At 48.8% G+C, this 13,676-nt stretch overlaps 1 protein-coding gene across 11 annotated transcripts in view; it reads right to left on the bottom strand.

The window, feature by feature from the left end:
* Positions 1-13,676, bottom strand: part of tpm2 (tropomyosin 2 (beta)) — a 28,899-nt gene that overhangs the window by 14,698 nt on the left and 525 nt on the right. For 6 of the 11 annotated variants that reach the window (XM_018744783.2, XM_018744782.2, XM_029253124.1 and 3 more), the window contains exon 1: positions 426-703. In XM_018744783.2, the coding sequence (XP_018600299.2) occupies positions 426-557 (132 nt within the window). In that variant the 5' untranslated portion in view covers positions 558-703. Of the gene's footprint in view, positions 1-425; positions 704-8,316; positions 8,443-13,676 lie in introns of those variants that run through there. The other 5 variants (XM_018744778.2, XM_018744780.2, XM_029253123.1 and 2 more) reach the window with 1 other exon arrangement.

Genomic DNA, 13,676 nt, shown 5'->3' on the forward strand with positions numbered 1-13,676 from the left:
TGTTCCACTCACTGTACTACTAATAGGTGTGTAACTGTTGAATAGCTACACACCTATAGTATTAGTACAGTGGAACATTCCAATTTTGCTCTAGAGACACCCTGAGGTGTAATTAATGTTTTTCATTAATCACACACATTTCTACACTGCAAATGTTGCAGCTACACTGCTTTGTACAACATACTAAGGTATTTCTACATGTATGTAAATCACACAAATTATTATTACAACGACGACGTCGGACGTCACATCACTTTTACACCTGTTACGACTAGGGTAGGAGTAAGTAGAGTGTAACTTGACGGTTTTACGTTCACCACACAGGACTGTTACACACTCTTCCGTGAGCGGAACACACTTCTGCGCGCGCGCGTGTGTGTGTGAGTGAGAGAGAGAGACTCAGTCCGTGTCCGCTCGCTACCCACCCGCTCCCTGGCCTGCCTCTCCTCGTCCGCCTCCCTCTGCAGCACCTCGGCCCGCTCCTCCGCATCATCCGCCGCCTGCTGCAGCATCTGGATCTTCCGCTTCACCGCCTCGATGGACGTCACTCCGGCCATGGCGCCGCACGGTAACTAACGGTACACGTACGGTACGGTACGGGGTACTGGGTACTGCACTGCAGCCTGCCCCGAGGACGTGCGTGCGTGTGCGCGCGCCCGGCGGGTTACGAGCACACAGCGCGGCTCTGTGTGTGTGCGCTCACTCACTCGTCTGAGCGGAACGGCCCCCGCACTCTGACCACCGCGACCGGCACTAAAACGCTCAAGCGCTCACGCAAACGCCCACCGGGAGGCTGCTGCTGCGCTCCGGGTTTTGCCCTGCAGAGCCCGACTGCACCGCATTCCGCTCCGGAGGGCGACTCCCCACCATTGCGCCCCCCGCCCCCCTGCGCGCGCCGTGACGTCATCCACTGGCCGGGCTCGTTTAAAGGCGCAGCGAGAGAAATAAACGAATAAAGTTCCACTTCTCAGTGAAACGAGCGGACCTGCGGCACAGCGCTCGCCGTAGTGTCTCGTGTCACTTACTGCTTTTTAACAGGACTTAGCTAGGTATTTAACGGGGGGTTACCTTCATCGAGGACGCTACTACATTACATTTATTCACTTAGCAGACACTTTCTCCAAAGCGACTTCCAATGAACTCTATAGTGTTATCAGCCCACACACCTTACCAGGGTGACTTACACTGCTAGATACGCTACTTACACTGGGTCACTCATCCATACATCAGTGGAACACACTCTCTCTGTGTCATTCACACAATATGGGGGAACCTGAACGGCATGTCTTTGGACTGTGGGAGGAAACCAGAGCACCCAGAGTAAACCAACACAGACACAGGGAGAATACGCAAACTCCACACAGACTGAGTGGGGATCGAACCCACATCCTCTCGCACCACCCAGGTGCTGTGAGACAGCAGTAGTGAGAAGTGGTACTTGAACCCAAAACCTTTGCGCTACATGTTCTTCACCACTACAGTGCAGGTTCCCAATGAGTAGATTACTATTATGAAGGGGTGACATGAGACATAATTAGTTCTTACATTTCTTCGTTCTTTATCACTAGTGTAGTTACTTTCAGCGGTGAGAATACTTATTTCCACACTTATGTACAGTGAACTTTCCTGGTAAGACGAACTTATGATCAAGCTGATCGTGAGCAAGGTGGTGAACTTGGTGAGAAAGGTCTTCGCTGTGTGTTTTTTTTTCCAACCGGGGGGCCACTTACAGGTCAGGGAGAGCAAATTGTATCATTAATGTAAGAGACCATCTTTCAGTGTCCCAAGTAATTTGTTCACGAGGTAGGATGCGAAGACACACACACACACACACACACACAGAGCTCAAGGAACTCGGGCCCACATGGATGTAATTGTTTGAGCCAGGAATGTAATGTGGCCCGAATTCTTTGATTCTTCACATTCCCGCAGCGCCTGTGTCGGAGGAGTGTGGGGAGTAGCCTACGTCTTTTCTGCGAAACTGCGTGTTCCGTGTAGTCCGCACACACGGCTTTTTCTCCAGTTTTCAGCATCCCGGCATCGGAATGGCGAGCACAGCTGTCGGTGATGAAGCTCCTCTAAACAGTAAGAAAATGCGCGAGGTGCCTTAGGAGCCGAGTTTCAGGGCGTTGCCGGAGTCCGTCTGTCCTCCGTGGTGGACGGTGAGGCCATTCTTCTGAGAGCTCCAAGACGGACATCGACGGAGACAACACACGTACTGATGCTGGGACAGTGCGGTAGCGGGAAGGTGTTAACCGTCCTTTGGGGGGGTTTGTACCCGTCTCATCAGGCGAATGGCGCAGAGGGCACGGCCTTGCTCCAGACCAGCGTGGCGAAAGCCCGGCTACAGCGAGAGCGTGCGGTCGCGGCATGCGCCATATCTGCGTTTCATGCCATTTCTGTTTTCTTTGATGACTTTATCGCGAGTGGACCCTGCTCTCCGTCTTAACTGTCACTTTGCGCTGCGAAGTTGACATTTGCAACTCTTCCTTCGGCCAGCGCTTTCTGATGATGATGATGAAGTGCTGCCTTAATTTTAATGTGGTTGACTTCACGTCGGTTATTTCACCCACCCGGCGCTGCAGTTTTTTTTAAACCGCCGTTCGTTCCGTCGTTCTTACCTCCAGATGTGCTTCAGAGTTAGGAACGAATGGATGAACGTGCAGGAACTGCATTGCTCATCACCAGATTGATGCGAATCGGTTTCGCGTCGGGATGCGGAGTTTCGGTGTACGGAACGGTTAAGGCGCTCCACGACGAGTGCAGAAAGCGCAACAAATTGGCCTTCGGATCCTACGCCTAATGTAGGATTTGCGTTCGCAAGAGGAGAGGAGCGTCTCCCAAACAAAGCGCCAGAGTCGCTCCCAGCGAAGCGGCAAGCGGGCTTAGGAAAGCATGACCTCATCCCACTGTAAACAAAGGCATTCTTTCAATTCCTTTCCTTATTTGGTCGCACAATTGGGATGGGATGTCCCAGTTCCCCTTCAACAAAAGCCTGTTTCGCTTGTAAAAATCCAATTATTATCTGAGCTATTGAGCACAGATGCCTCTGGGTTTATTTAAATGACAATACAAGCAAATACCTCCTAACAGGTCCATCTTCTCAGCATGTCGCTCACATATCTCATGGTGGTTCTACACTTTGAATCTTATTTCTTTCGATCGCTCTGTCTGATCGGACAGTGCAAGATTCTTCTTTTTTTAAGAAAGACTTGGTTTTAGGCAGTATATTCAATCCTGAATTGACTTAATTTGACATTCCTATACTAACCTTCATGTTTAGCTGACAACTTTCTCCAAAGCGACATACAATTATTTTCGCATTTATACAGGGTGTGCAAGTACCCTGCTCAAGGGTACTACAGCGGGAGTTGGGATTGAAACCTTGGCTCCAAGGAGAGCAGCTGTAACCACTACGCTACCGCGTGCCCCTACTGCACAGCAAAGATAATTCATATCAAGAGAGCAATTATGAGAAATGCCATACTCTCACACACAGTGAAACCGCTTGTCCCAAGCAGGGTCGCGGCAAGCCGGAGCCTAACCCGGCAACACGGGGCATAAGGCTGGAGGGGAGGCGACACACCCAGGATGGGACGCCAGTCCGTCACAAGGCACCCCGAGCGGGACTCGAACCCAGACCCACCGGAGAGCAGGCACAGGGCAAACCCCCAAAAGGCCCTGCTTTTTTTCTAGAAATTTTGCGACAAAGCCACGCGTGTGGTCATAAGCACGCGCGAGCATTAGCAGTAGGTCACATGTGGGCAGGGACTAAAGAACGGCGGCAATTAACGCAAAGCAGCATGTCAGGAGAGCATGGGTACAGAACGTAACGCGGCGTATCAGCCAAACGCAACGCGTGGAAAACTGCGCGTGTCGTTTCAGCCCCTGACAGATGAGTAGGAAAAGGTGGAATCGGGAACGTGTGGAAATCGGCCGGAAAGGGACAGGAGACACAGAACCGAGCTCTAGGAAATCAGGTTGTGGTTTTGTGAAAACCTGTGGAGAACGGTCAAGGGGACCGACAGCTTGCTGTGGGATCCCTGCCCGAAAACGACAGCTTGTGGAACACGACCAGGAGCCTGCATTTGTCGTTTTCATACAACGCCGATTCCCGAAGGGGTGCGTTTAGTTGTATTACGCTGCAAGTGATTTCTGCTGGCGAGCCCTACGCTGCGGACGTGTTGGCCGACGGGAAACGGCACGGCCGGGGGGAGGGGGGGGGCTCTCGGACTGCGGCGTGCTCGATGCCCTGCGACACCTTGCCGAGAGGGACACTATAAATCATACCGAATTAACACCTCGCCATGGACTGGGGTCCCTAACCCAGCACCCTGTGCTTTGCGGATAGGCTCCGGACCACCCGGACCCTGACTTACAAACGCACTGTGTTCTCCGCAGCGAGCGAATGAAACGAATGAAAAAATTCCAAATGAACCGGACACTTTAGAGCTCGCGGATTCCAGCTTTGAAAACGGAACAAGTTCGCAGCCTCGGAAAGAGATCAGGGTGTTCGTGTTAGCGAATCGGTTCACCCGAGACGCTAAACTGCTGCATGCGGCAGGGAGGGGGGGTGATCAGAGCTGCCCTGCGCTTGCTGTTGTGCTGTTATGTTAAGACACACACACACACATTACTGTGACGGTTCATTTTCATATTCAGCGTTCCAATTAATTCCAGTGCATCCGTTTAATATTCCCACGGTGACGATTCACTATGTCACTGTAGTTGTGTGGCAGGAATGGCGGCTGGTGATCAGGCCCTTCAGCTGGATGAGGCGTGAAGGTGTGTGTGGGTTGGACATGTGCAGGGGCTGCGTATGAGGGCACGCAGCCACTTCACTCGCCCTCCCCCCGCTACACACACACACACATACACACACACACACACACACACATCCTGCTGCCTCGCCCGGCTGCTCGCTGTCGCGACCCCACGTCTCCCGCGATGATGAGGAGGATAAAGGTCGTGTTGGGGGAAGGGAGGAGACTCATCAGTGCTCATCACTCTGCGCTGCAGGGCGTAAAGGCCAGCGGTAGAACTTTTAATGTCTGTTCCTGGAAAGACGAGCTCAGAAATTTTCCAGTCAGCTGCCTCTGCACTTTACCGCAATTTTGCCACGAAAGGGACACGGCTGTGGGATTTACCCGCGTGCAGAGTCGCCCCGTGCTACCGAGTCCCGTCGTCGTCGCTTTGTCCCGTTCCCGTGGCCAGGTATTCACACGCTGCCGTGTGAATTCTGGCGGCGACATTTCAGACTTTTAACGCTTTAATATGGACTGCATTTTTTAACATTTACTTTCAGCTTTGCATGGAAATGAATAATCAAAACCACCATGGAAACTAATTACTGTGTTACCTCGCCTGCCCTTTAGAAAAGGCAGCTTTTTCCTGGCATGCAGAGGAAAGTGCTCCTCCAGCACTTGTCACACTCCATTGCTGAGCAGTGAGGAAATGCATTTACATTTGTCCGTTTAGCAGATGCTTTTCTCCACAGCAACTTACAATGCTAAGGTCACAATTATTACATGCTTACAATCGTTCACCCATTTTATACAGCTGGGTAATTTTACTGGACCAATTGAGGGTAAGCACCTCGCTCAAGGCTACTACAGGCAGAGGTGGGGATCAAATCTGCGAACTTTGGGTCCAAAGGCAGTGGCTCGAACCACTGCGCTACCAGCTGGCCTATGACTATCTTATTATTGCACGTATCGGTAAGAACTTTGCTCAGAACTTGTGTAACAGTAGGACCTTTCTTGGGACCATCAGCTGATAGATGCGTTCCCTTAATCGGCACGTTGCTCAGCAGCACCTCTAAAAACCCATGACTGCAATGAGTTTCGGAAGATTTGTTCACCGTCTGACCTCGAGCCGCGCTACGTGATGACCCCTTTCCCTTTGTGTCGCATTCATCAATATCTGTGTGTATTTACAGTTCCGTGCTGTACTCATTGTGTTTCTATGTTATTGTGACCGAGTTTTGTTCTGTTGATAATTTAAAAAAAGGAAAAAAGTTCGTCTGTAAATTACGTGTTATATGTCAATTATTGACAGCTCGTTCAGATACAGTCTTAAGGTACAGTCTTAAGATACGAAGGTTACAGCCGACAGGTCAGGTGCGTCTCGCATTTTCAGATTCCACATTTACGATGATAAATAAAAGGATGCGATATATTATGGCCTCGTGAAACGTTCCGGTAAACTTGGCGTAATGTGTCAGGTAATATAAGTGGAATTCCTCCATCGGTGCAGTGTCTACTACTGTAAAACAGCTACTGGATGGTTACTGTGTGCACATCTTGGCAAGGGCAGCGAGATCTGTATTTCGGGAGCGAGCTGTCAGAAGCGCGATAAGATTTATGCGCGGGTCTAAAGGCAACGTAAGCGCGACCAACATACGTGATGCTCACGCGAGATTAAATTAAGCAAAGTGTGCAGAACGGTGAGCGGCGAAATCCAGCGTACGACTACGGAAAAGGGCCTGCGACTTATTTACGCTCGTTAAAATGCGCGGCGTGCACTCGGAGGCGTTGACAAGGTTTATGATGTGTGTACAGAATGTGATACCGGTGGACTTTGGCTCGCACCCCACCCAGGCCGGCTGTCAGCAGAGTCGCGGCCCAGCCTCGCCCCTAGTTGGATTTGTGCAGGGCGGTCCTAGGGAGAGGAACTGCTCGGGACGCCTTGGACGCCGGGGACATCGGGGACACCGGGGGCGCCCGGATCCACGGTTCGGCCCGTTCTCCACAGCACGGCGCCACCCCGAGCCACAAGGGGGCGGCAGAGACTTTTGAGGGTTGACAGTTCGGTGCAATCCCTCCCGCCCTTAGCCACTGTCTGGGCACGGAGTGTGAGCGCAGTTATATACCAGAGTATAAGTGTACGGTAGAGCTTCTTAATGTGCTATAGGCCACGGAGCTCTTTAAGAATCAAATGAAGGCCAAGGACCTCCCCTAGAAGAACGTCCAGAAATGAATCCAGAGGCAATCGTGCACTCGCTCCATTTCGCTGACGCTTAACTGGCCTCGTACCCAATTGTGTCGTGGACGCTAATAGCGCAGTAATATTTTCGTTTTATTTTAACCTTTTATTCAGCGAGACAACCTTATCTTCGCAGTCTTTCCGAAGGCATCCCGCAGACCCCCAACATGTTCACGGATGCCACTTTGCAGGGCCAAGAACCCCTGCTGTTTATTTTTGCTTCCTTTGCAAGCATTTTCAAGCGAGATATTCCGAGAGGCGATTCTTCCCCGATGGAGAGAAAGAAGGTGCGCGGGAGGCGGGGGTGGAATTGTTTCGGAGTGAAGTGACCAGATGATTAATGCCCACTTAATCCCGACCTCAGACCTTTCTGCTGCGCATCACGAGAACAGCATGAGAAAGTTGTTACGAAGGCCCGCCGTTCACAGTGCTTATGCTTTTTTTTTTTTTTTTTTTTTTTTAAAACAATTAACTGTCATTTCTGTCTGCCGTCTTCCTTGGCTAAAGGAAGTGGTAAATCTGACGAGGCAAATACCGGCAGAATAATTGTAAGCACATAGCGTGCTCATGCACGACTGTATATCCTGACTGAAAAACCTGATTAAATGTAATAATAGTAATAACAAACAATGCATACATGGTGTTTTGTGTTCTTCGGTAAGTCGTGTGTTATGCATTTTAGAATAAAGTTTTCTATATATATATATACATATATTATATACACACATATATATATAAAACATTCATATAACATAAACAATATAACATTTAACATTTATAACAAGTTACAAGTGAATTATTCACACCAGCTACTGTGCTCTCTGTTCAGACTCTTAGTCATTGCAGCTTTGATCCAGGTCTTGACAAAAATAAAAAATAACCAACACTCACCAAGAAAGGTCGAAAAGAAGCTACACATGAACAAGCCCGTATGAAAGATGCATAATGCAGCTTTTGTTTATTATTTGGAGTATGAGAAAAGAGTGCATTTGAATATGAGCTAAAACTACATTTAAAAGACTAGTATTTTATCGGCCAGTGTGATTAATGAGACGGCATACAAGGTAAAAAGTATCAATATATTTCAGATGATGTACGCATGTGTTTAATGAGCAGACATCTGATGAGCAAGTATGATGAGTGAACTGAAATATGATGTATGAGTATGATTAATGAGATGACATTTGAGGCGCGAGTCTGGGTGTGTTTCATACCCTAGAATCTGATATATGAGTATGTTTAATGAGGTGGTGTACGAGACAGGAGCATGACCGCGTCTCGTGGCGGATTATCTACGCGAGGGGCCAGCGGGGCACTCTTCCTGTCACTCACGTCGGTGGCCTTCTTCTCGGCCTGCTCCAGCTTCTCCTGCGCATCCTTCAGGGACTCCGAATACTTGTCCAGCTCATCCTCCACACCCTTCAGCTTCTTCTGCAAGCCCAGCAGCTCCTCCTCTAGCTGGGGACAGACGGAGAGGCGTAGACGCCCGTTAGCGCTCAAGGCCAGGGTCACGGGCGGTCAGACCACAGAGTGGGCCTGGTCGCCACCGCTACGACGTTCTCATCTCTGCGCTCCCGGCAATGCCGCCTTTGGCGGCCGCAAATGGCCTGGATCTCCAGGGTTAATGACACCTTTGAAATAAATGTCCCGAAAAGCACACCGCAGCTCTGCAATTTCTGCTCAGCTCCCCATGAAGCTATGACCAAATTCATGACTCGGTCTACTTAGATGAGCCTCCCGCGTTGTGGTGTTCTGGGTCACGACATTAGAAACATATTCTTTTGTCTATGTGATGTGAAAATGTGATCATCTGTTCCTACCTGCTTACAGTTCAGGACTGAAAAGTTTAATTTCCGCAATCTCCAAATATAACATTAAAACAGGAATCCATAAACAAACAAAAAAAAACATTAATTTTAATATTTGTTAAAGGGGCAGTCGACTTATGTCACTTTATCCTCAGCTCTTAAAATCGTGGCTTTCAGATGTGTTCCTTGTAACCTGATGAAGATGGAAAAACACCCAAATAGAGTGGAACCCTGGGAGTAACAGATATCATTTCCAGTGATATCACAAATACACACACACACACACACACACACACACACACCGTCTGAAACTGCTTGTCCCAAGCGGGGTCGTGGCGAGCCGGAGCCTAACCCGGCAACACAGGGCGCAAGGCTGGAGGGGGAGGGGACACATCCAGGACGGGACGCCAGTCCATTGCAGGGCACCCCAAGCGGGACTCGAACCCAGACCCACCGGAGAGCAGGCACAGGGCAAACCCGCTGCACCACCGCACCCCCTTACAAATACACAGCTAGTGCTAAACGCCTTACATTTATAGTACCCAGGCATATAATACATACATTCTGTAGCTTGATCGGTATTTTTGTTAGTGTCACCCGCACAAGGCAACCATCAACAGACGGAAATTAAAGAAACCGCTCTTGCTGAGAGATTAATATCACATCCATACATCCAGACAGACAGCCTGTCCTCCCCACATATGTAGGGATACTGGGCCGTTGCACGAACCCTGAGCAGTTCACTTGACGCCGTCACCTGCGTGCATAAAAGTTCAACGCTGGCTCATTTAAAAATAAGAGTTTAGCCATTTATACTCTTACTACCATCAGAGGAGTCTTTCACAGAATACTTTTATGGAGCCGGTCTGTGCGCACAGGTTACATTCCTCGTGGAACAGTTTCTAAAGTATATACCGGTTTATGTAATATCTATTTACTTCTATCTCCTGCCATGGTGCGCATTTATGACACAATCAAAGATTGCTGGTCACCAGCCTGATGTTATTCGCAGCTTTTGTTTCCACGTTTTTAAAAACGCATGGAGCAGATATATCGCTGGGTTGAGATGGCAGAGAGCCTCGAATCCTACAGGTGACAAGTGGAACGGGACTGATCTCGGGACTCTTGCATCCTGGCTGATAGAGCCAGAAGCAGATCTGTCCTCGAGAGGCCAAGTGTCACGGTAAGTTTAGGAAGGCATGTGGACGCGATCCTGCCACATGCTGCCACCGTCACCGTGGACGAGAGCGCTGCGGTCAGCCTGCAGCTGACCATGGACCTTCTTGCCTTTCATCGCCTGTCAAATGAGCCTCAGTACGTTGCCAGGGAGACAAGACGACAACACAGCATGTGACTCGATGCATTTTTTTTTTTTCCATTCCGTTCGTTTTGTATTCTTTTATATTGTTCGTATCCAATATACGAAGCTCGTTTTTTGTCAAAGTAAGAGGGCAGTCGGCTCTTGCTGCGGAAAGACACCGAGAAGCCTGGCATTGTTCATGGAATACGTTCTTTTTAAGGTCCTGCGACATCCTGTGCAGACAGACACAGAACTCAGGACTCCCACATTCCCCCAGAGCTCCTAGAGTGAATCTAACTGCCACCCAAAATAAAGGATCAAGCGCAATAAGACTAAGTGTCAACGCCTGCCAAGTTTCATATACGCTCATCTTCTAGAACAAAATATCGTTACAATGGCTTATGAAAACATATACCCTTTTTTCATAGAGCTGGCTTTTAATTCCGTACAACGGCATTTTTGTCCACCGTTTGGCCATTTTACATCCACAAGGGTATCGCATCCGGTGCAGTGGGATCGCCACTTGAGTCAGACGTGCTGGGATGGAGATACACATTATCCCCCAGTTGCGTCAGTCTGGTTATTTTCTGACTCAGTCCATAGTAATATCCGCTACATGACCCTGGAAACAATGATTGTGGGCACAAATAAGGTCTTAATCTAGCGATCAAATGAAGATCGTGTAGCGTCAAGCATTTGCTAGTGATGCTTCGCAGCTTAAGGGCACGGTGCCCGGCTGCTCTGCACAGTTTAAGAGACAGGCAGCCATACGTTAAAAATCATATTGTTCATCTGGGAACCAATTGCTTCTGTCTCCATGACAAATAATGGAAACCGAACCCGACACTGCGAGTTCACGTAACGCCGAGACCTGATGAAAGGAATAAACTCCGCTTATATGTATACGAAGTCTCTGCCACGGCTCAGTGATGTTCACCTGTGACAGCGTATAAACTGTGTAACAGTGCAGAACATGCCCCTGTGACAAATGTTATTCTTACGTGACAACTGTTCGCTTCTGGTGGCCTTTTGTATGCATCTATATTAGGCATCGCTGGGTCACAAATAACCAGCGCCATTCTCGTCGCACTGTTGGCACTGCTGGGGTTTCGTGTGTTCTAGAAGCGGTCTCTTTGGACCCTCGGCATACTCCGAAAGATCCTCGGCCGCTTTGGCTGCAGCAGGGATTTAGTGGAAAGTGGAAAAGGAATGAAGAAGAAAAAACTCGCAGTGGGAAAAGCGGCTGTCAGATAACGTGCGGACAATAGACCGGAAAAGATCAAGAGCCGTTCCTTCTTCAATTCCAAAAATGTCCTTCTTTCTCTCAGCGACTCCTCTTGCTCTCCTCACAAGGTTCAGATGGATGCATCAGCTCAAAAAGAATCTAAAGAACAGGCTTTGCTTTTTCAGGCCACGGGACAAAAGCTCTGGAACCGAACCAGGGACCGCGTGTGGAGTTCGGCACCAAGGGGATCTTGCTGAGCCACAGGCATCGAGGTGCTACAGTGAACTTGGATGACAACAGCCAGACTCAGAGAGTCAGGACCATGTTCTCCACCAGCTTCTGAAGGATGAGGAGAGTTGAGCTGCACAGAACCAGGTCCACAGACTGCTGAGCTCCTTGACTATGGATGGAAAGCGGACCAGGTCGCACCAACACACGACCGTTAAGACGGATTTCTCCACCACAGAGAAACTGCGCAGTGGAGCAAAACTGGGAAACCTGGGTTCGGTTTTAGGGCAGGAATGCTTGGCACCACGGTGACATTAGCACCCAGTTGGTGTGTAAAAGCATCGGGAGACCATGCTAATGGAGAACTGAGCACTGAGAAGCTATGGAATGGTTTTACACAGGACCTTCCAGACTCTTTTGTACGAGTGACGAGAAACAGCCGCACACCATGACTATGTCCAATACAACACGGATGAAGCGCCTACAAAAGTAAAGTCGAGTATGCCATCAGACATACAGCATGGGCCCGTTTTCAGCTGGACTTTTGACAGCCGCTGCAAGTATCAGCATATCTTCACCTCTGTAGCTCAATACTGTACCTCACACTGTTCAGTGCGAGAAGGAAATTCCTTTGTTCAAGATGATCCTTCATTGGTTTATTCTCTAGAGCAACGCATCCTTATTAGGGTAATGGAAGGAACCCAAGGAGCCCGGGGCTTTGTGTACTGGACAAGTGACAGAAATTCAGAACAGATGAGCGCCCGTGAAGAAGAGATGCCAAAGAGGGTGGTCACAGACCGCAACCACAATGTACCACAGCCTCTCTCAGGAGGAGACAGAAGCCCAGGTGATACATCGCAACGGATGCAATACCCAAGGGAACGTTTTGCTTTTCAAAAGCGCTCTGTGGTTTTCTTCTCAAAAGGACAGTAGGACCGTTGTCAGGACCGTGCGTGGAGGTTGCAGCACCCTGGCATGATGCTCCTCTGGTCCTACACCAGCTCTGACATGTGTTCCACAAGCCCGTTATGTGCTTCAATCCGTCTGACCTTGACTATACTAAAATACACATGACTCACGTTCGCTGGCCGTCCAAAGAACAGATGAAACAATGGGCTGTGAACGTCCAAATATAAATAACCAAAGCAGTCATTAGATCTATGGCCCACGACAAAACAGAGCAAACATATCCATTTGAATGAGAGACAAAGCGAATGGATTAAATTTGCTTTGTGATAAAAAAGGTGGATACCCGATTACTGAAATCCTACTTGTCCCTGTAAACGGTCTATTAGCCACTCACAAGAGCATACGGGGTAGTACACGATCGTGATAAATTCATACTGGAATTCTTCGGCTATAAATATACAGTATACATATGTAAAATGGATTTGTGCCTCTTCGGGGTGCCTTGGCTCAGAGAACTCAACAGTGCCATGTAGTCGACCCCACCAGACAGCAGCACTTGGCCCGATCCGTCAAAGTGACCACTGCCCTCTGGATAAGTTCACCTTTACAGCAACCCAGCATTTTAATAAAACTGTGTGCATCATTCTGGATATGACACTACACACTAAAACCCTCACGTACACCATTGTGTAAAGTAAGACCAATATATGGTAACGGTTGATTCTGTATCACGATATTGTGTTGTTCGCCATGTATACAGTGTACGGAACGTAGTACGTGTGAGTACTGCATACTTCAGGTCCTAATATCTGCATTATCATAGACTTGGGTGCGTTATCATCACTAAACACCAAAACTGTCTGAACAACGAGAAAAGTTTCATTAACACATTAATTTCTTCATTACAGTTTCATGGAGAAGCTGCTCCAGTTTCAGCATTTATCTTAACTACTGACCAAATTACCTCACTGGCAAGCTGTGAAAGAAGGAACCCCGACCTGCTCATCATACATGAGTATATTATGCGTTTTTCTTCTTACACTTACCCATTTAGCAGATGCTTTTCTGCAAAGCCACTTACAGCCATTGACCCGTTCACACAGCTGGGTAATTTTACTGGAGCAATTTAGGGTAAGCACCTTGCTCAAGGGTACTGCAGCTGGACGTGGGATTCAAACCCGTGACCTTCAGGTGCACAGGCAGCAGCTGTAAGCGGTACACT

This window comes from Scleropages formosus, chromosome 6 (assembly GCF_900964775.1).
Source record: "Scleropages formosus chromosome 6, fSclFor1.1, whole genome shotgun sequence".
NCBI lineage: Eukaryota > Metazoa > Chordata > Actinopteri > Osteoglossiformes > Osteoglossidae > Scleropages > Scleropages formosus.